At 55.7% G+C, this 19,347-nt stretch overlaps 1 protein-coding gene across 2 annotated transcripts in view; it reads left to right on the top strand.

Annotated features, from left to right (window-relative positions):
• The window catches only part of LRIG1 (leucine rich repeats and immunoglobulin like domains 1), a 115,771-nt gene that overhangs the window by 80,647 nt on the left and 15,777 nt on the right, over nt 1–19,347 (top strand). For both annotated transcript variants that reach the window (XM_047096195.1, XM_047096194.1), the window contains exons 5-11: nt 1,599–1,742; nt 3,523–3,666; nt 5,891–6,034; nt 7,961–8,104; nt 10,039–10,119; nt 15,508–15,579; nt 16,380–16,451. In XM_047096195.1, coding sequence (XP_046952151.1) covers nt 1,599–1,742; nt 3,523–3,666; nt 5,891–6,034; nt 7,961–8,104; nt 10,039–10,119; nt 15,508–15,579; nt 16,380–16,451 — 801 coding nt within the window. The remainder of the gene's footprint in view (nt 1–1,598; nt 1,743–3,522; nt 3,667–5,890; nt 6,035–7,960; nt 8,105–10,038; nt 10,120–15,507; nt 15,580–16,379; nt 16,452–19,347) is intronic.

Genomic DNA, 19,347 nt, shown 5'->3' with positions numbered 1-19,347 from the left:
CTCAGGGAGGCCAGGGCTTGGCACGGGGATTTTCCAAGACCCCCAGGAGGGGGCGTGATTTCTTTCTAAGGCTGCCTCAAGGCACCAGATTTGGAAACGGGGGGGGGGGGGGGGGGGGGCCCTGGCCTCTGTTAAGCCCGTGCGACCGTGCTCAGCCCCCACTCAGGGCTTTGCGAAAGTGTCCAGCCACCGCCTGGCATTCCCTCGCTTGGGACGAAGGAACCAACAACTGCTCAACTGAATCACATTGACCTCCGTCTGCACAAAAGCAGGAGGGACTATTTTGGTAGCTACTGGCCGGTGTGTATCTTCATCCCACGGACTGTTCTTCTGTAATGGGGAGTGTTAAGAACACACAGTCCAGCCCCATTTGCACAGAATCCTCTTGTGCCCTGGCCTGGGCCACAGCCGGGCGGGGAGGCAAGAAATGCCTGCTTCTCTTCCCTTCTCTGGTGGAGCAGACTCTCTCTGGTCTTTTTCCTTGCGCTACCAAAAGCAGCATTTGTCCAGGGAAGGTGGAAGGAGTAGTAGTAACATTAACTTTAAAAAAAAAATTTTTTTTTAAATTTTTATTTATTTTTGAGAGAGAGAGAGAGAGCGCATGAGCGAGGGAGGGGCAGAGAGAAAGAGACGCACGGAATCTGAAGCAGTCCAGGCTATCAGCACAGAGCCCGATGCGGGGCTCGAACTCACAAACCGCGAGATCGTGACCTGAGCCGAAGTCAGATGCTTAACCGACTGAGCCACCCTGGTGCCCCAATGGCAGTGACTTCTGATAGGAATAGTGTATCATTCATTCCCTTTCTGTTTTTTCTTTTTTCTTTTTTTTTTATTGATAGAATTTGTGCACCGTGGAAAGCCCGGATGCAACCTAGTATATTTGTAGTGTGGTGTGAGGGGAGGTGCCCTTTACATACATAATCCACTAAGTGGACGTCCCGTTGCAGAATTGAAGGGATCCTGTGCAGGTCTCCTTCACTAGTGTTTCTCTGGATACCGTTTCAAACGATTAAAATGAATCAGTTAAGACACATTTGTAAGTGTGTGTGCATGGGTGTGTATATAAACGTATAAATGTATCTGTATACATATCAAGTTGTGTGGTGAGACGCACTTTAACATTTAAGACTATTTGTCTAAATTAGTAAATCCCTTCTGCCCTTCGCCTGGAAGTTGACATTCTGATTCCTAGGGCTTTTCTCACCAACCTTGAACCCCAACTCTTGGTTGGGGGTTGTTGAGGGACTCCTGCAGGTAGCTCTGGAGACGGCCGGTGCTCGGCCAGGCTGGGGTGCGAGGGTGCTGGGGTGGAGGTGACTGACGTTGACCCCCCGGCCCTCCAGCGGAAGGCCCTGGCCACAAGCACAGCGCGTTGGGGGGCTGAAATGACACTTCCACCAGGGCCTGAAGTGGAGGGTGCTGACACCCAAGTCTCCTGGCTCACCCATCCGGGAGTTTAGGTGACCGACGTGTCCCTGGAAACCCACCCCTCTGGGTATTGCTTTGGCTTCTCCCCACCCCAGGCAACTCCGGTGTCTGTAACGGGGTGAGGGAAGCCTCCTTCTGACCATTTCATTTTCTGTCCTCTGTCCTTCCAGCAACCTGGCAAGCAATCGCATTGGCAGCCTGGAGTCGGGAGCATTTGATGGCCTGTCCCGGTCGCTGGTAATGCTTCGCTTGAGCAAAAACAGGATCACCCAGCTTCCTGTGAAAGCATTCAAGTTACCCAGGCTGACGCAACTGTGAGTATAGAAACCTGCACTTTAATTAAGGTTAGCCAAACTCTGTGGAGGCCAGCGTTCCCCACGGACCTCATTCCAAATGCGACCCCTTCCTCACTCCCCGTCAGGCTTTACATACGCCGTCATTAATGGCCTTGTGGCGACACCTAATAAAAGCAAATTAGAAGCCGGGTCTGGTGCCTGTGGGCTGCCTCAGGTTGCTGAGAAAAAGATCCACTGAGGATATATATGCTTGTCCTCATTGGCGCTTTGCAAAATGAAATGAGGAGTCCTGCTGGTGAGCTGATCCTGGCTAATGCTTAGGCTGTGTGGCTTGGGTTATTTATCTTGGGGTTTTCTGTGTTGGTTTTTTTTAAAGTACCCATAAAATCTGTACCGTGGTGGCTCAGTCGGTGTAGTGTCTGACTCCTGATTTCAGATCAGGTCATGATCTCACGGTCTTGGGATCGAGCCCCGCACTGGGTTTCACACTGACTGTGGGGTCTACTTGGGATTCACTCTCTCTCCCCTTCTGTCCCTCTTCCTCGCTTGCACACGTGCGCTCTCTCTCAAATTAAAAAATCTGTACCGTGGACGTTATGGTGTCCCACACTTTTTGAGCAGTCTCAGAGGAAGTTAGTGTAGACCGAGATGGACCGTCTCCATCTGCTACATCTTATGAGGTAGTTGATTTTTTTTTTTTTTTTTGGAAGAAAGCATTTATTTTTTTAGTTCTTTGATATCTGAGGCCGAATGCTCTCCTAAGATGGCACAGGGTTGGATTCAAGAAAACCTGTTTTCCAGAGCCCAGTGGACCATTTGTTCCCTGGTTTTTCATTTTCCTGTATTCTCTTTGTATTAGAAGAGACCGTTTCAGGACAAGAAGCTGATATTGGAGACTGGGTTTAAACAGAACGCACCGATTGTTCGGGGCCAGATTTGGTAGCAAGATGGTGTGCCCCCCCCCCCCCCGAGCTCTCACTGCCTGTGTTGTGCACGCGTGTGCATACACACACACACACACACACACACACACACCCCTCATTAGATCCAGGCTCTGACTCTGCTCTCTTCAGCTCTGGAGACGGTCTCTTGATGCTCAGGAGGTCGTGTGGGGGACAGAGTCATGAGACACTGCAGAAGTATTTGGGGAAAACCAAGGGCTTTCTGGTTAGCTCTGTGTTCTCCCCTCCCCTTCCCCCAGTGTTACTAATGGATCCAGCCCACCCGGATTCCTGAAATCTTTCGGGCAACTGAGGTTTTGTCACACTGGCGTCGGAAGCCGAATGTGTGGGCTTCACTGGTGCGTCAGCCCCCTCCTCGCCCAAGGGCACTGCCTTCTCTCCATCAGTAGGGACCCCATTCGTGCCTTCAGTGGGAAGCGTCCTTGCCACTTGGCACCCAGTGGATCGGTTTTTCCCGGGGTGAGGCGTCCGGTACGGATTTCTGTTGCTGAGCTGACAGACGCCTCACCTCAGACGCTCACATCCTGAGTCACACCCACCTCCTCACTACAGAGCCATGGAGAGTTGGGGAGGAAGTGGAGCATTTGCTCACGTGGGGGCGCGGTGGGGCCAGCATCTGGGGAGCCCCGTGCGCTCCTTCCTCCACCAGCTGCGGCCCGGTCAGCGTCCGGGCCTGCGTGGCGGGCAGGAGTGTCCGTGAGACACGTCGCAGCCCTGCTGGGCCATCCTTGCTGCGATTCTCCCGGCTGGGCTTCTGGGCCTGCGTGGGAACGGTGGGAGGCGTCAGCAGGGTGCGTGCCGCGAGCCCTCTGAACCCGCGGTCTTCATCTCCTCAGGGACCTCAACAGGAACCGGATCCGGCTCATCGAGGGCCTGACGTTCCAGGGGCTCGAGAGTTTGGAGGTGCTGAAGCTGCAGCGAAACAACATCAGCAAGCTCACGGACGGGGCCTTCTGGGGCCTGTCCAGGATACACGTGCTGTAAGCGCGACGCCGGGTTCCGGGCGCCACGGGCCTGTGTGTGTTCCTTCGGCCCCCTGCCTGGAGGGGTCACGTCGGACTTCAGCCGGCCCTGGGCCCCCGCCGTGTGGCCTCTGGCCGGGCACGGCTCCCTGTCTTCGGGGACTCTGCCCCAGCTGAGCGTCATCTTCTCCCAGGGTTTGGTCAGGGAAGCAGCTTGGTGAAGGTGGGAGAGGGAGCCGTTTTGCTGGGCTGCCCCCCCCCCACCCCGCATCCTCCGTGAGCAGCGGGGTGCAGAGTGGGCCCCCACCCCACACCCTCCCCTCTCCCCCATGCTGCAGGAAGTTCCCTGTCTCCCTGTTGGGGATTTGACCGTCTGTCTTGATGTGCAGGTGGGCCTAAAATGTATAGTTCATCCTGGGAGATTTATTTATGTTTCGTGAGCTAATCAAGTCACTCGGCGCAGATGTTCTGCTTTTATCCAGGGAGCGCGCTCTCCAGACAGATGCGCGGCCCCAGAGCTCGCTTGTGCGCCGAGTCATGTAAAACCACGGCAGGAAGACATATGGAGAAGGGCAGGAAAGGCGGCTCTGATCTTCCATTTTTAAACATTTAAATTAGTTTATTTTCAACGGGAAGTAACATACACTCGTAACTGAGTAAAATGAGGGTAAAAAAGCAGCCGGGGGTCCCCTTCCCCTGTCCTCTTCCCCCTAGTTCTGCTCCCAAGGGGCGGTCACTTACAGTCCTTTCCCAGTTGGTTTTTCTTTTGTCTTTTTTTAATTATTTTATGTTTAACTAATCTCTGCAGACAACATGGGGCTTGAACTTAGAACTGTGAGATTAAGAGTGGCACGCTCCACCGACTGAGCCAGCCAGGGGCACCCCTCCTTGTTGGTCTTTCTGTGTGGAGTTTTGTTCGTGGTTATTTCCACGTTCCGGAACGTATCCCACTGTGTCTACGTTTGTCAACGGGAGATTTCTTGGGTTGTGGTCAGCGATGTAATTTGCTCAGGACCCCGCCCCCTGCCCCCTCCTTTCCAGTCTTACCAGTTACATCACTGTGTTCACATCCTTTGTTATCTTTGCAGCTGAGACCGAGAACAAAAACCCCACATCCGGTTTCATCGGCTCTGCACCCTGCTCGTTTATCCGAAGCGTCTCTGATGAGCGCCTCTTCCCGCCCACCCCCAGACCCACACACTTTGTGGGGTGGAGGCATTCGCATTAGCGGTGCCGTCTTGCTGGTCCCCTTCTTCCCAGAGGTCCTTTGATTGGCCTCAGCTCTGTATCTGTTCAGAAACACTTGCCCTTGACGTGCTTACAACTGTCGTTTTGAACTTGGAATCCCAGGTGCTTATGTGCTGGGTATGCCGACGTTCAAAGAGAAGTCTCAGAAGAAAATGGAGTTAGCACATCCCATTTGGTTTTTAGTTTGAGCAGATTCATCCCGTGCGGGGGGATGAGTTGCCCGAGAGGTTATTTATAAACGTGCTCACCTTTTGGGCAGTGGTGGAAAGTGAGATAGACAGGGTGGAACCCCGTTGCCCAAAGACCTTGTGATACTGAACGTGGGGCAACATTGGAATTAGTATGTTTTATGCAAGAGGCCAGTCCAGGACGGTCGTCCTGGGCTAGGGTGTGCAGGGTCGAGAAGCAGGGTAAGAACGTCCTCACCTGACCGACCCGGTGGGGCCTAAGTGCTGGGCACTGTGCTGAAATTGTGATGCGCGTTCTCCTCTGTGCTTCTCGTATCAGCCCTGTGAAGTTGCCACCTCGGGTCTCTTCGTATTATATAGATGTTCCCGCCTCATTCAGCCAGCAAAGTGGCAAAACTAGGACATCGATCCAAGTAGCCTGACCCCAGAGCGACGGTGTCTCTGGGCACCAGACCTGGGTTCGAATTCTGGCCCCTCGCTGCCCACTGAGCTGGGGACTGAATCTTGGAAGTCATACCTCGCTCCTCCCTGCCTCAGCGTCACGTTACCTGTCAGATGGGGATAAGAGGTCCCTCCCCCCTACCATTCTGTCTTCTTCTCTTCCTTTAATGGGCTCGGCTGCTGCCGGGCGCTGTGTGCCCGCGTGCGCACCTGGGTCCCTTGGAGTCGGCTAACAGGGTCCCCTTGCCCTCCGAACCCCGAGTCCACCTGGACGCTGGCGGCCCCCCGTCGGGTTTGCCCGTCGTCTCCCGCGCCCGTGTCTGAGGCCGAGGGGCCACCCTCACCCCCGTGCCCTGTCATTGCAGGCACCTGGAGTCCAACAGCCTGGTGGAGGTGAACAGCGGCTCGCTCTACGGCCTGTCGGCCCTGCAGCAGCTCCACCTGAGCGGCAACTCCATCGCCCGCATCAGCCGTGACGGCTGGAGCTTCTGCCAGAGGCTGCAGGAGTTGTAAGTGTCCCGCCTCGGCCCTGTGCAGGGCGACTCTGGGAGCCCGAGCCTGGGGCGACCCTCCGGAGCGGGCGGCCCCGGGCCCGAGGCACGGCGGCCTCCAGGGGCCCGGCTGGCACGGGCGCTCGGAGCCCGGGCCTTGTGCCGCGTCACTGGGTCATTGACCGCGACAGTGGCGCTGCCGGCCCCCCGCTGGACGTGCCGGTGTCCCCCTGTTTCTCAACATGTGCAGAAGACAGGTGGTCTTAGAGGGAAAAAGTCGATCCTCACCATGTGGGCTCCTTCCCTTTAACACGCTCCAGGTTTCTCAGTTCCAGTTTACTCCACTGTGGGTGTGGGCTTTTTTTTTAAGAGGATCTGGGTGGATTTTCTTTTTTTCTAGGCTTGACTGTAGGCAAAGAGTCACCCACGGAAATGAACGGCTGTTAAAAGTGCCAAGCTGTGTCTTGTGTCTGTCTTGACTTCACCCAGCCAGCAAGGGGGTGCTTTAAGCTCAGTGTTGAGTCTTCTGCAGGTGGTGTTTTTGTCTGTCTTTCCCTCTTCTCCCCCTTCCTCCTCCCCACACCTGCTGCACACTGACCTGGAGTTTGTATGTCACTGAACCCGTGATTACCTCAGGCAAAAACCCATAGTCCTGTCTCTTTCCTTGAACGTACCCTCCTTGGATTTTGTGAGTGTGTGCGTTAGCGTTAACCCTTGAGATTTAGCTTCCAGACCTTCAGGGCAGTGCGGCTTGCTCTTCTCAAGTGGTATTGAATGAATGGCTTCTGACCGTCTCCTGCCTCAGGCCATGCGCCCGCCCTCCCGCCGCCCCCCTACCTCCCCCACCCCCACCAACTCCCAGGACTGATCTCCGCTGGTTGCTGCCCGGGCCTGAGCCAGGCCAGTGGCTAAGTGAGGAGGCTGTGTGCACCCCAGGTTTTGAGGCAGCCGGTGAGGGAGTGTTCCCAGTGCCCCTCTCTGGCAGGCGGCCCATGTGGAGCTGTCTTTCCCCTTCACAAGGGGCAGAGAGGTCATGGAAATGCCTTGACCAGCCTGTCAGTTTTCCCGACGTCTGGTAATCTCGGAGCCAGATTTAGGATTGCTTTCCAGCGTTTCTGGCCCTTCCTTTAAGCTAAATGCTTTAATTGCAGGTGAGGATGTAATTTTGATCACTTGCCAGGTCTTTGTGACTGGTAGACACCAGGCCTGACTTCTCCAGGAGGGAAAGAATGTTACTTCCTGCTGCCTTTAAAAACTCATAAATCTTCTCCGAGTTTATTTGGCTTCTTCCTTTCCCAACCCAAACTTCCCATTTTTCAACGGTGGAGGACTACTAAGTAACAACCCAGGGCCGTGTGGTGTCAAGGTGCCATGAGGGCGTGCTGGGAGGAAGGTCTGATTCTGATGCTCGGAGAAGATGTGTGACTGGGGGGGTGTGTGATTGGGGGGGGTGTTCCCTGTCCTGCTTACAGGATGTCACGCTTATAGGCTGGCCTGGATGGGGGCAAGGGGACCGGAGACTGCCGCCCAGGTCGGATGCACTGTTGTGGGAGGAAGGCTCCACGCAGCGGCTGGTGGCGCCCTCTGCTGGCCGATGTCGGGACTCTCGCTGGGCTCCCTTGCTCACCGTCAGAACCTCCTGGGCTCCCCGTCCAGGGTCTCGGGCCACTGTCGTGAGTGGTCTTTGATGGCCTGAGTCAGGACCCCCGCACGGACCCCAGCACGAGAGATTGGAACCCTAGAGTTCTGGTGTTGTATGACCTTGCGTCGTCCTCACAGCCTGATCTGCTGTCCGGTCTCCGTGGCTGGCACGAGTATTCCAGGAGCCTAACTGTGTGGGTGTGGGGCGCTGCTGGGTTTCTGGCTGCACGACCACTCTGGCCCTTGGGCCTCGCATGAGCCTGTGCCGCGTTGGTGACGTTTGCTTCCCCCTCCCTTCCCCAGGGTTTTGTCCTTCAATAATCTCACCCGGCTGGACGAGGAGAGCCTGGCAGACCTGAGTAGCTTGAGCATCCTGCGCCTCAGCCACAACTCCATCAGCCACATCGCAGAAGGCGCCTTCAAGGGACTCAAAAACCTGCGTGTCTTGTACGTCGTTCATCGTGGGGTCGACAGAACGAAGGGGTTCCCTGCTGGGAAGGCGGGATAGAGCAAACATGCCACCTTGCCGAGTTCCCTTCTCGTTGCTGTGCAGTCAGATTTGTGCAGAGGGTCAAGCAAAGAACTAGTGGGGCAGAGAAACGTCTCTCGGTCCCCCCGAGGGTGGTGCCGATAGAGGCGACGACTCAAAACCCTGCCGTTACCAAGCGGTAACTCTGCCATGCCCTCGCTGGGTTGCCGGGGTCCCCTTGTTGGGAGCAGCCGTGTGGTCCGTCTGTCTAGTCTCGAATCTTCCCCATGTGCTTTCACAACCCGTGTCCAGGAGGCCCAATTTCAAGAGAGGTATCTAGGGCCTCCTCTGTCTTCCCTTGAACTTCAGTAGGGCCATTGAAAAAATAGAGGCACTCATGTCATTTTCTTTCAAATTCCTTATTAGGTGGGGTTGCCAGAAGTTGCTTCAGGATGTTTTCCTGGGAGTTAAGATTTGTCTTTTGTTGGCTCTGGAGAACTTCCAGGCCCCCACAGAGGGGTGTATGGCTTTCCACGGACAGTCGTAGTAGATCTGAAGCTGCCTTCCCAGCGTGCCCCGCTGCCCGGAGGGCCTGTTCCAGTGTGACAGGAGGCCCTGTGCACTTGCACCTGGCGGGGAGGGCAGAGCGGGCTTCAGTGCTGGGCCGTTGTTGGGGAGTGTGAAACAGCCCGGATGCCAGGCTATTGAAGCCGAGGTCAGCCAGCCTTCGCGCTTGCACGGCCTGAATAACAAGGCCGGGGACATTCAGATTGAGCCAGAAAGAAGAGAAAAGCTTTGGCAGCCAGGGTGAGGAGCTGGGAGACAGGCACACAGAGCGGCAGCCCTGGGTCCCGGCTTTCAGTGTGAAGATAATAAGGAGAGACCCGCTGAAAGGAGAGGTCCCTTCCAGCAGCAGAATCTTGGGGCTCCGAGCCTTCTGCTGTAAGATCAAGGTCAGAAGGAGCACTGTGCCTCTCAGCCGGGGCCCCCCCTCCCTCCTGGCAGTGCTCATTCCTTGTGAAGGCTCCCACGGGGCCAAGAGCAGTGTCCCTTTCTCTTCCTGGCCTGCCTCAGCCAGGGTTTGGCGGAGGAAGGGGTAGGAGCCAAGAACCGTGGGGGGGGGGGAGTTGGAGGGGCTGCTGGTGGGGGCAGAGAGGGGGGCTTGGTCGCCAGGTGGGAGCATCGCCTGGCGCTGTCCTCTGCCCTGGAAGCCGGGGGGAGGGAGCTGAGTCATCCACCTTGTGATCTGCATTGTTGGAGGAGACTGGGCTGAAAAGTTGGCCTCATCCGCCAACCCTGGCAAGTGGGTCACAAGTCTGACTCAGCGCCCAGATGTCGTCCCTGGCTCCGAGTCCGCGCCTGTGCAGGCCCTGTGAGGAGGGGCGACTCGGGCTTCCGAACCCACTTGCCAGCATGGAGTGGCCCCAGGGAGGACCCCGTGTGGGGGCCTCTTCTTCGCTCTTTCCTCCATGTGCCTTCGGCAGTTTCTCAGTCAAGCCTAGGAAAGGGACTCTGGCTGGTGTGAGAGCAGACAGGAGCCTCAAAAAACCTCTCGGGCTCATTCCCAGTGCCAGTGGTCAGATGCCTGCTCTTGGGGGGTTTCCCATGTGCTGTCCGCACCCTGTCCTTACCCCAGGGCCCTGCCCTACCCAACTGGGGAGCAGCCCACGGAGCTGGGGTGGCTGTGAGTTTGAGGCGTGCCTTGGCTTTGCGGGAAGGCTGAGAAGGCCAGGCTACACCGCAAGGCGTGCAGAATGGGGTTCCTGTGGCCCAGTGGCCACACTCGTGTTGGCCGTACGTTACAGCTGGGCATCGGGTGACAGAGCGGGTGTCTGTCTATTTTCCCGCTTCGTGTTAAAGAGGGTCGAGAACTCAGGCTGGATGGTGAGCCTTCTCTCTGTCTCCTCCCTAGGGATCTGGACCATAACGAGATTTCGGGCACAATAGAGGACACGAGTGGCGCCTTTACCGGGCTTGACAGTCTCAGCAAACTGTGAGTATCTCGGCGTTGGCCTTTCTGTGGAGGGGGTGCACAGTGCTTCTCAGGCTCCCCCGTGCCGCCTCTTTCGTGGGCCCAGCTGGAGAAGGGCTGGCTCCCATTTATCTTCCTTTGTTTGGGAAGCAAAGTCTGAATAAGAGAGCCAAGACGTCCCAGCTTCTCTGTGGCCAGTGGTCTCATCACTGCCCTGGGCGTTGGTTCCTTTGGGGCCGAAGATCCGGTGTTCAGAGGCCTGTTGGATTTTCTGTCCCGCTGAATTTGTGACTGACCGGGAAATGGCTGAGTTTTTTGTCCTGCTTTGCAAAAAGGAGTCTCGCCCTGTTACTCGATTCCTAGAAATTGTGTGAGATGTCTAAAGCCAAGTGCCATCGACGGTTTTGAGTCTTTGGTCAGTACTTCTGTGGTCAGTCATAACGTCACACAGAAACAGTCATTACGACAGGTAATGTAATGACTCGTTTTTATTCCCGGTTTCTGATGTTTTTATTTTTTTTAAGGCTCCTGGAGCTGTCAGTTACTGTGCAAGGCATTTGTGTACATGTGTTGTATCTAACAACCAACAACCTCGTGAGTTAGGCTCTGTTATGCAACCTTTTTTGTCGTTGAGGAAACGCGGGTGCAGGGCCTTTGCCCAAGACCACACGCTGTGGAGGGTCGGGACCGGCCGGTCTGGCTCTGGAGCCCACACTGTTCCCCCTGAGTGGGCCACCGCAGGAGCCTCTGGGACGGGGCAGGGGAGTCCGAGGGAGGGTCCGGGGCAGACAGAAAGAGGCAGTCACCGCTCAACCTCCCCGGGCCTGCTTGGGTGACCTCGAGCTGAGCACAGTACGAGTGTCAAGCAGATACTCTGAAAGCAGCCGCGGGGCGGAAGGTTCCGGAACAGCCTGTCGGGGGTGGGGTGGATGTCTTTCTGTAGAGGTGGTTTTGAAAAGTGTGGTTTTTCACACCATTTATACTCAGAGTTCAGAGTAAGATTAGCTCTCTTGGCTGTCTCAGGATTCTCACTCTTCTCCAGCATGTCTCTGTCTTCCTTTCTCTTCCCTAAAAAAACGCCCTCTCCTCCCCGCCTCCTAGTCAGTTTGCCCGGCAAGCCCTGGGACGGGACAGCGGCTGTGCCCCTGGGGCGGAGGCCTTGCTCTCCGGGGCCTGCCTGGCCAGGTGTGAGTGTGTGCACAGGGGGCTGGGGCGGGGCGGGGGGGGGGGGCGGTGGACGTGTCTCCAGAGGCTCTGCCCTGCAGGGGCAGGGGTACCTGTGCCGGGACTCCTGGTTCTGCAGAGTCCAGCCTGATGCTGCCGCCTGTTCCCCTGTGTTCTCTCGTCCTTTTACCCGCTGGACCAGGGTCAGCAGCTCTGCCTGAGATCCTAAGTCCGCGGGCCTCCCTTGCTCTGTGCTGTTTGACACAGGCTCCCGGAAGGCAGCGCGGGTTCCGCACCAACCCGGTCCTGAGACTCCAGGAACCTTGTTGAAATACGATACCTCCAGCCTCCTCCCCACCCCCCCCCCAGCCTCGCTGACCAAAATTGTGGGGCTGGCAGGTTCCAAAATAAAGGGAGGACACACACAGTTGGGGGAATGGAGATAGTAGTTGCTTAATCTGATTAAATATATATAGTTGTTTAGGCGGAACGGTACTGTGGTTACGTCGCAAGAGAAAAAAAGAATCCTCTTCCCGGATGGAAAAACAAATGCTGTGATGCCCGTGACTTGGGTTCCCGTTCAGCCCATGGGGCTGGGGAAGGGGCAGCAGACAGAGGTGAAGTAGTACCAGCACCCTTGGGTGACGAAGCAGGCACCCGTGGGGGTCGCGATGCTCCCCCACCTGCCTGTGGTGTGCAGTGTCCTCCCCGGGAAAGGGGAGGAAAGGAAAGCCCACGCTTCACCGTGATCGTGGCGCGTAGCTTGGGTAAAAACCACTCCCCCGGGTGTATGGAAGGTGTTGAGTAAACGGTTAACGGCAGAGCGAAGGAAAGGACCGGTGCCGCCTGGCTCTCCTCCCCGCCCACCTCCCCCACGCGCTGCCTGGACGCTCTCTTGCGTGGCCGTGGCCGGGAAATGTGGCCCTCACATCTCCCTGCCTTACTGAGCGGCCCGGTGGCAAGCGTGTCGGGATCCATTAGAAAAGGGCAGAGTGTGAGCACAGGGAAGGACTGCCTCTCGAGAGCGGTCACGTCACGTGGACTCATTCAAGCAGTGGGGCTGCGGTCGGTGCTGGGTCCCTTGGACCTGGTGGGGCCTGCCTTTGAAGCCCTTGGGGTCAGGTCTTCGGGGACCTGAGAATGGGAAGGGAGAAAGTCTTGCCTTCACCCATTCGAGGACCTTCCTGTCACAGAAGAGGCCAGACCTAAATTAAAATCTTTGCCGAGAAGGGAACACGGGAGCAGCAGAGCCTTAAAAGGCTTCCCTGGGCAGCTGTGGTGGGTGCTGTCCTGCTCGTAATGTTTCCGCCTGCTGAACACAGCCATGTGGACAGCTCTTCAAACCGGAGCTTCCTGGCAGGGCAAGTGTTACCTGCTCACCTGTGGTCAGTATGCTCACCTCCCACTGGGGCCCCCGTCATCATGTTGGTGGAAGACCTCCTGGGAAGTGTGCACAGCGTCCTAGTATGTGAGCAGGGAGGGAGGCTTTCTGGAACACAGATTGGCAGAGAGAGGAGCAGTTAACCACGTGTGTACGAGGAGTGGTGTGAGTGCCTGCCCCGTGGTTCCAGCTCTTTCCATGGCTTTCTTCGGGGCGGGGCCGTGACGTGCGCGAAGGGAAGCGTTAGAGGAAACCTGGAATTGGACCACGAGGCCAAGCCTCTCCCGTGCAGCCTGGGCAGGATCGCCCTCCCCCGTGTGTTCACAGAGCGATGGCAGGGCCCACGGAGTGCTGTTCAGTGTCTCAGGTGGAGGAGAGGTGGGGAGGTGAATGTGAGCTGGACCAGGCCTCCCCTGGCGTCTGCTGGGCGGTGTTAGCAAGAGCTGAAAGGCCTTGGGGAGCACTAGAGATGCACGAAGGAGTGGACAGCTGACTGCCAGGGTCGCTGTCCGCACCGAGGTAGGGGTGTGAGGCACATCGGCCCTGCGGTCCCTTCTCTGGGAGCCCCTGATCTGGGACAGTGGAGTCTCAGCTGCCCGCTGTCATGTGGACAGAATGAGCACCACCCGGCCCGCGGCCCCGGCCATCCGTTCTGCGCACGGCTGCCTTTATTGAAACTGTCCCAGTCTGCCAGCTTGAGCCCCAGCCCCCAGATGTCCGCCTAGAGAAAGTAAGGGGCTATTTTAATCCCACAGCAGGATAATTAGCCCCTACGTAATTGAGAATTTGTTTTATTGCTATTGTTACCATTAGAAATAACAGTCTGCCCTCATTGTAAAAGAGGTCAGTGTGACTAATACGTAATGCATGAAATAAAGCACAGCTTTTTCCTGGATCTGGTTTACGGGAGATTTCACTAAACAGTTAATACATTTTACTAGGGCCTGGAGCACAGTGACCCGGCCTGGGGGATCTGAGTAAGTGAGAAGTTGGCAGGCTCTTGCAGATACTTGGGTTTGGTGCCGTGTGCTGGTGTTTGCCGGGCTAGTTGTGTGGTTAGGGGAAGAGAGTTAGTGTGGCCACCGGACTTCTGCGTGTTTGGGCTGTGTGTTTGAGAATCAAAGCTTCAGATGGAGAGAGAGTGGAAATACGCAGATTGCCTCCGAGAGAAGGAGCAGTCAGAGTGGTCTCGGACCGCTCCATCCTCCCTGAGGCAGGAGGTGCTGGCTTTGTCCGAAGGCTGCAGGCTCCGAGAGGAGGGGTCTGTTCGTTATCAAGTGGGGGTACCCGGAAGCTCCTGTGGTTGCCCTGCAGGTTCCCCTCAGGCTTTCGGTGCCCTGGAGGGCAGTGGGGCGGGGCGGGGAGCACCTACTGTGGTTTGTGGCACTGGCCTGGTCTGTCTGCATGTGACCCCATCTTCCCGAAGGCGGCATCCTAGGGTTTGTGTAGGTGGTGCCGGGAGCCCTATGCAGGGGGGGTGACGCTCGGGGCCCATGTGGCAGGTGCCGCCTGGGCCGCCCTGCCATCTTTGGTTTTCTTCGAGGCTCCTGTTGCTTTCCTGGCCCTTTTCAGGGAGGGGCTGGTACTTGATGTTTTCCCTCGGGGGACCCCCATCTTAACACGGGTCTCGGTGGGATCCCAGACGAGACCGCTGCTCTCCGGAGGCTGTCTGCAGTGCCCCCTTACGAAGCCCCCTCCCAGAGCCGGTGAGATGTGGCAGGAGTGGGCTCCCAGCATTCCCTGTTCCTGACTAGCCCTTTAGGTAGTCTGGCTGGACGTCACGTTGAAGAGTCCATGTGTCTGTCAGCATGACTCTCAGGGGCTCACGGCTGCCCGCACCTACAGGAGGTAGAGGGAGTGCCCCAGTCGGCTGTTGTCAGAGGAGGGAAAACTGGAACACGGATGCTTTTCGTTCCCAGTGTCCAGGCATTCTGGGTGCCCCCCCCCCCCAACCCCTCATCCCCCAAACAGACTGGAGAGTCCGTTGGCTTATGTAGCCCATTGGAGGAAGCCTTCGTTTCTTCCATGTGCACTGCAGGGGACGAGAATTTGGTTTCTGAGAAAACTCTTAGGAGTTGCCGTTGAAGTTGTGATTGCAAGTGCCAGGAAGTAGGAGCCCTTTCTCATGGGTAGGCAGTCCACGGGTCTGGGTATTAGATAACCTCAGAGGTTGACCTTTTAGGACGCGTCTGCGATTTAAAGAACCTTGGGCCCATGGGCATCATTTAAGATCTGGGCTCTTGCTAAGAGGCCACGGCGCCAGGGCATGCCCTGCACACCCCGAGTGGCCTTCCCAGAGGCGGGGGTGCAGCTCCCTGTGGCCATGTCCTGGCTGCTCGGGTATGTCTCAGTGCAAATCGCTGGGGAGCCATCTTGATGGAGGCCAGTTTTCCTGCCCTTTTCTTGCCTGCTCGGGGAAACTTCACCCCCACTTTTCAGAAGAGGGTGGCGGATTTTAGTTCCAGTTTTCATTACGTTCCATGACTCTGCTTCCTCTCATGGGAACAGTGATGAGTCCCCTCCTTCTCACGAGGCCCTTGGGTCCTTGGGCATAGCCCGGGCTGGACGAGGGGATTTCCACAAACATCGCAAGGAGCCTTTTCAGGCGAGATGGTGCATCCTGTCATCACGTTAAATTCTAATAAAGATCAAAGCATTTCATTTCAGAAGGGCAAGGCCTGCATACTTCGGACCCGTAGTCTCTACGTAGGTCAGATTTCCACCTGCCCCTCACTGGACAGACTTATCAGATGGCACTGGCCTAACTGTGTGTTCTCTTTCTCTCCCGTTCCTCCCTTGTCTCTTCCCCTCCGGTTCTGCGTTTTGTTTTTTCCCTGTCTCTGGATGATGTTTGGAAATGGCAGAACTCTGTTTGGAAACAAGATCAAGTCCGTGGCTAAGAGAGCCTTCTCGGGGCTGGAGGGCCTGGAGCACCTGTGAGTATCTCACCAGACCTTCGCTGACCCACAGGCCTGCCAAATGCGGCTGCCGGGGAAGTCTGCTAGCAATTTAATCACATCTTTGTAAACTGAGAAACAGCCTATTTGGAAACGCCAGCTGCTTCCTTCTTGTTATAAGTCAGCTTCAACTTTGGCCTTTATTTTGCCTATGCCAGCAACAGTTAGAGAACACATGGCCGGTCGGTGAGTTCCTAACGAATGCGGCTGCCGACTGGATACCCTCCCCCGTCCTCCAACCCTGTCTCCCCCTGGCGCTGGCTCCTCCACAGGCCCCGGCCTCCCTTTCACCTCTGTGAGAGCGTGCGTTCCTGGCGCAGGCTCCCGGCCCCACTGAAGCAGCTTCACGGGGCCGAGCACACGCTGGGCTCAGCCGGGAGGTGTTCTGGCCTGGTTGTCCCTGAGAGCCCGGGAGGACGAGGGTGATGCCAGCCCGGACACATTTGTGTGGTCACCATCGAGGGCAGATGCCTCTAGTGCTTGATTCTTAGTCCCTTTGGCCTTGGAATCAAGGTGGACCTGAATTCTGTTGGTAAAGCTTTGCTTGTTGACTTGCTGAGCCGGCCTCACCGTTAGCTTTGATGCTGCCCTTCAGGCTGGCTTGGTTCCAAGGTTGTTCCGTGTGCTTGTGCCAGTGTCTGGGAGGTGACAGCCACGGCCAGCACACTGGGGAAACCGGGACTCTCCCGGAAGCCACCTGAGCCTCTTGGCTCAAACAGGTGGCTGACCTGAAGGGTGCCTGGAGTGTGTGTCCGTACTTGAAAAGTGTTCTTTTGCAGGAACCTCGGAGAGAATGCAGTCAGATCTGTCCAGTCTGATGCCTTTGTGAAAATGAAGAATCTCAAAGAGCTGTAAGTACCCGGGGTTCCAGGGTCCTGGTTAATATGACTAGAGAATTTGGAGTCAGAAACGCCTTGATTCCATGATGTGTCAATATATGTAACAGATGGGGCTGTTAGCATTTGTGTGTAAGCTGTCTTTTAGAAAAGCGGTGCCCCCTGGGGGCTTATTCTGGATCAGGGTCAGCACACCTTTTCTTCTTTTTTTTTTTTTTTTTTACGTTTATTTATTTTTGAGACAAAGAGAGAGCATGAACGGGGGAGGGTCAGAGAGAGGGAGACACAGAATCTGAAACAGGCTTCCTCAGAGCCCGACGCAGGGCTTGAACTCACAGACCGCGAGATCATGACCTGAGCCGAAGTCGGCTGCTCAACCGACTGAGCCACCCAGGCGCCCCTCAGCACACCTTTTCTTAAAGGGTCACGTGGAATTTTCAACTTTGTGGGCCATAGGGTTTGTGTCATTAGCAAGTAGACTCCCTTGTTGTAGCAGAAATGGGCCATAAATAATACACAAATAGGCGGGCATGGCTGTGTGCCAGTCAGTTATTTATTAAAAAACAGGCTGGCAGGGCAGGCTGTAGCTTACTGACTGCTGCTCTAGGGGACATGAACTTTCTTCTAGAAAATGGGCGATCATTCCTGAAATGATGTCAGGGCAAGTTTTCATCATTTAGGTCTGCCTAAAATGGAGGACCTATACTGAGAGTGGCTTCTTTGCCGCGTTTGGTGGCCTGTGAGTGAGGCAGAGATATCTGGGGGGTGGTCACAGGCGACTGTGGACTAGTGATGTGGCGCCCAGCCCACATCTGTTCCGAGGCCCCCACAGTGGTTCATAGGTGGTGGTGCCGCGACCATAGATGTTCACCATGGGCCCCCGGGTCACGGGGTTGGAAGAGCTAGCCTGTGCCCAAGTCTCTGGCAGAGGAGCTCGTCAGGGTATGCAGGTAGCAACACCCAAGCTTCCTTTCTTCTTCCTGTGCATTAATCTGATTCTGCTGCCGCCAAGTCTAGCTGTAATACTAGTCCCTGAAAGATGTGGCTTTTGGTTCTCAGAAGTGCTGATGGAGGGTAGACGACAGAGGGCAGCCATCTGTGCATCCTGAACTCATCCTCATTCCTGAGGCCACTCTTGGTGGCCTTCGGGAGAAATGGGGGAGTAGGGAGGCGCAGTCCCCATACTTTAAAAGCAAAGCAGGCCCCTGGTGATATTCCTCTGGGTGAGGAGAGAGGAGGTCTTTTAGGCACCTGCCTCATGGCATTTACTTAGCTGTGAGATTCAGGCCTGTTGAGTTAGAACTGCCTTCTCCAAAGGGTCACGGTCTTAGAATGGTTAAGTGTTCACTGTGCATTTCTTTCAACTTTTCTGTGTTTGCAACTTGTCAAATATAATGTTGGAAGTAATCTCATTAGATGGGAAGAGGGTGTAAGAGAAAGAGGGAAGGACAGGGAGAGAAGACTGCTTCTCCTTAACAATTGAGGTTTTCTGAGATACTTTCTTAGTCGGGAAGGACTGGACCCTTCTAGGCAACTGGGACCCTCCACCACACCCCACGCCCAAAATCTGCTTCGGCGTGGTTCTGGAGGCTCAGCCTTGGCCCCTGCCTAGGTTTCCCGTCGCTCGCTGCACATACCCAGCCGTGGCTGGCCCTGGGCCCAGTCCTCTGCTGGGAGAAACGGTTAATTCCACTTGGTCATTTTCTTCCTCCATCTGATCAAGGCAGGTTGTACCGTGCACTTAGTCATGCTCTGGGTAAATTTCCACAAGCGATGATTAGAAACACACTTTGAGTTGGAATCATGAAAATGCACCGTAAGCCAGCAGAGTGATGGGACGGCCGGAGGCGGGAGTCATGGAGAGCCGCACCCCTGAGCAGCTGACCAGCAGGAAGAGTAGCGGAAATCTGCAAAGCCCCGGGGTTGCTGGCAATTCCTGGTCCAGCCTTTCAACCTCACCTTTGTCCTTAAAGCCATGTGTGCATGTGGAGGGAGGTCAGGGTGTCAGTGTCCTCACTGTCTGTCTTGTTGGTCCTGACTCGCTCTTCAGAAAAGCTATCTCTACACCCTTAGTACCCCTTTCTGAGGTCTGGTCTCCTCTGTGTGAGGTGGGCCTCATTGTGGGAGAGGTAGGACATCTTTAAGCCAGCCAGGCCTAAAGGTAGTAACCCTTCCCACACACATCTGTGACCAAGGATCACTGTCAACTTGGCCTTCCTTAGTTTGCTCCTGTGACCGTCCTCCACACAAGTGCCTGAAGCCTCACAGCGATAGCTCAGCGTCTTCCTCTAGACTCTACTCAGGCTTTCCTGCTGCCGACCCAGAAAGGGGCAGTCGCGCCCATCACTGGCTTGATGGGGAGCTCGTGACAGCGCTTCTGACAGAATTCCTGTCCCTCTGTCACTGAAGCTCAGTGTGTGGTACCTGGCGGCAGCCAGTCCACCTGCCACCACAGCCGGCCCGGAGTAGCCCCCCAGGTACTGGGCCGGAACCAGCCACTTCTCAGGCTCAGCTGGGGGAGCCCTCATGCTACCTGGGTAACTCCACAGTACGACAGCCCTCCGGGAGATAGCTCTAAGCACACAGCTACCTGCCTGTCAAATAAAAATACAAAAATTAAAAAATTAAGAGTAGAAGCCAAATGCTGACCTTTAAAGGTCTGATGTGGGCAGACATCCCAGTTAGCATGGCTTTGAGATCAATTATTTCAGTCTTTGAAAAAGCACTTTCCAAAAGTGATTTTAATAAGATGGCAAATCTGGTAACCATGAGGAACAGGAAGGAAGAGCAGATTTCTGAGGGAAATGGTGGGTGGTGGAGGCTATTGCTAGGATCCTGGCCCATGCGATGCTTGTGGAATTTTTTTTTTTTAACATATTTTTTTTTGAGAGAGAGAGAGAGAGAGAGACAG

Source organism: Lynx rufus, unplaced genomic scaffold (assembly GCF_022079265.1).
Source record: "Lynx rufus isolate CCGP_SWC_20201006 ecotype Redwood Valley unplaced genomic scaffold, mLynRuf1.p SCAF_4, whole genome shotgun sequence".
Classification (NCBI taxonomy): domain Eukaryota; kingdom Metazoa; phylum Chordata; class Mammalia; order Carnivora; family Felidae; genus Lynx; species Lynx rufus.
Note: the sequence above shows the minus strand (reverse complement) of the source record. Positions and strands in the feature narration are given on the sequence as shown.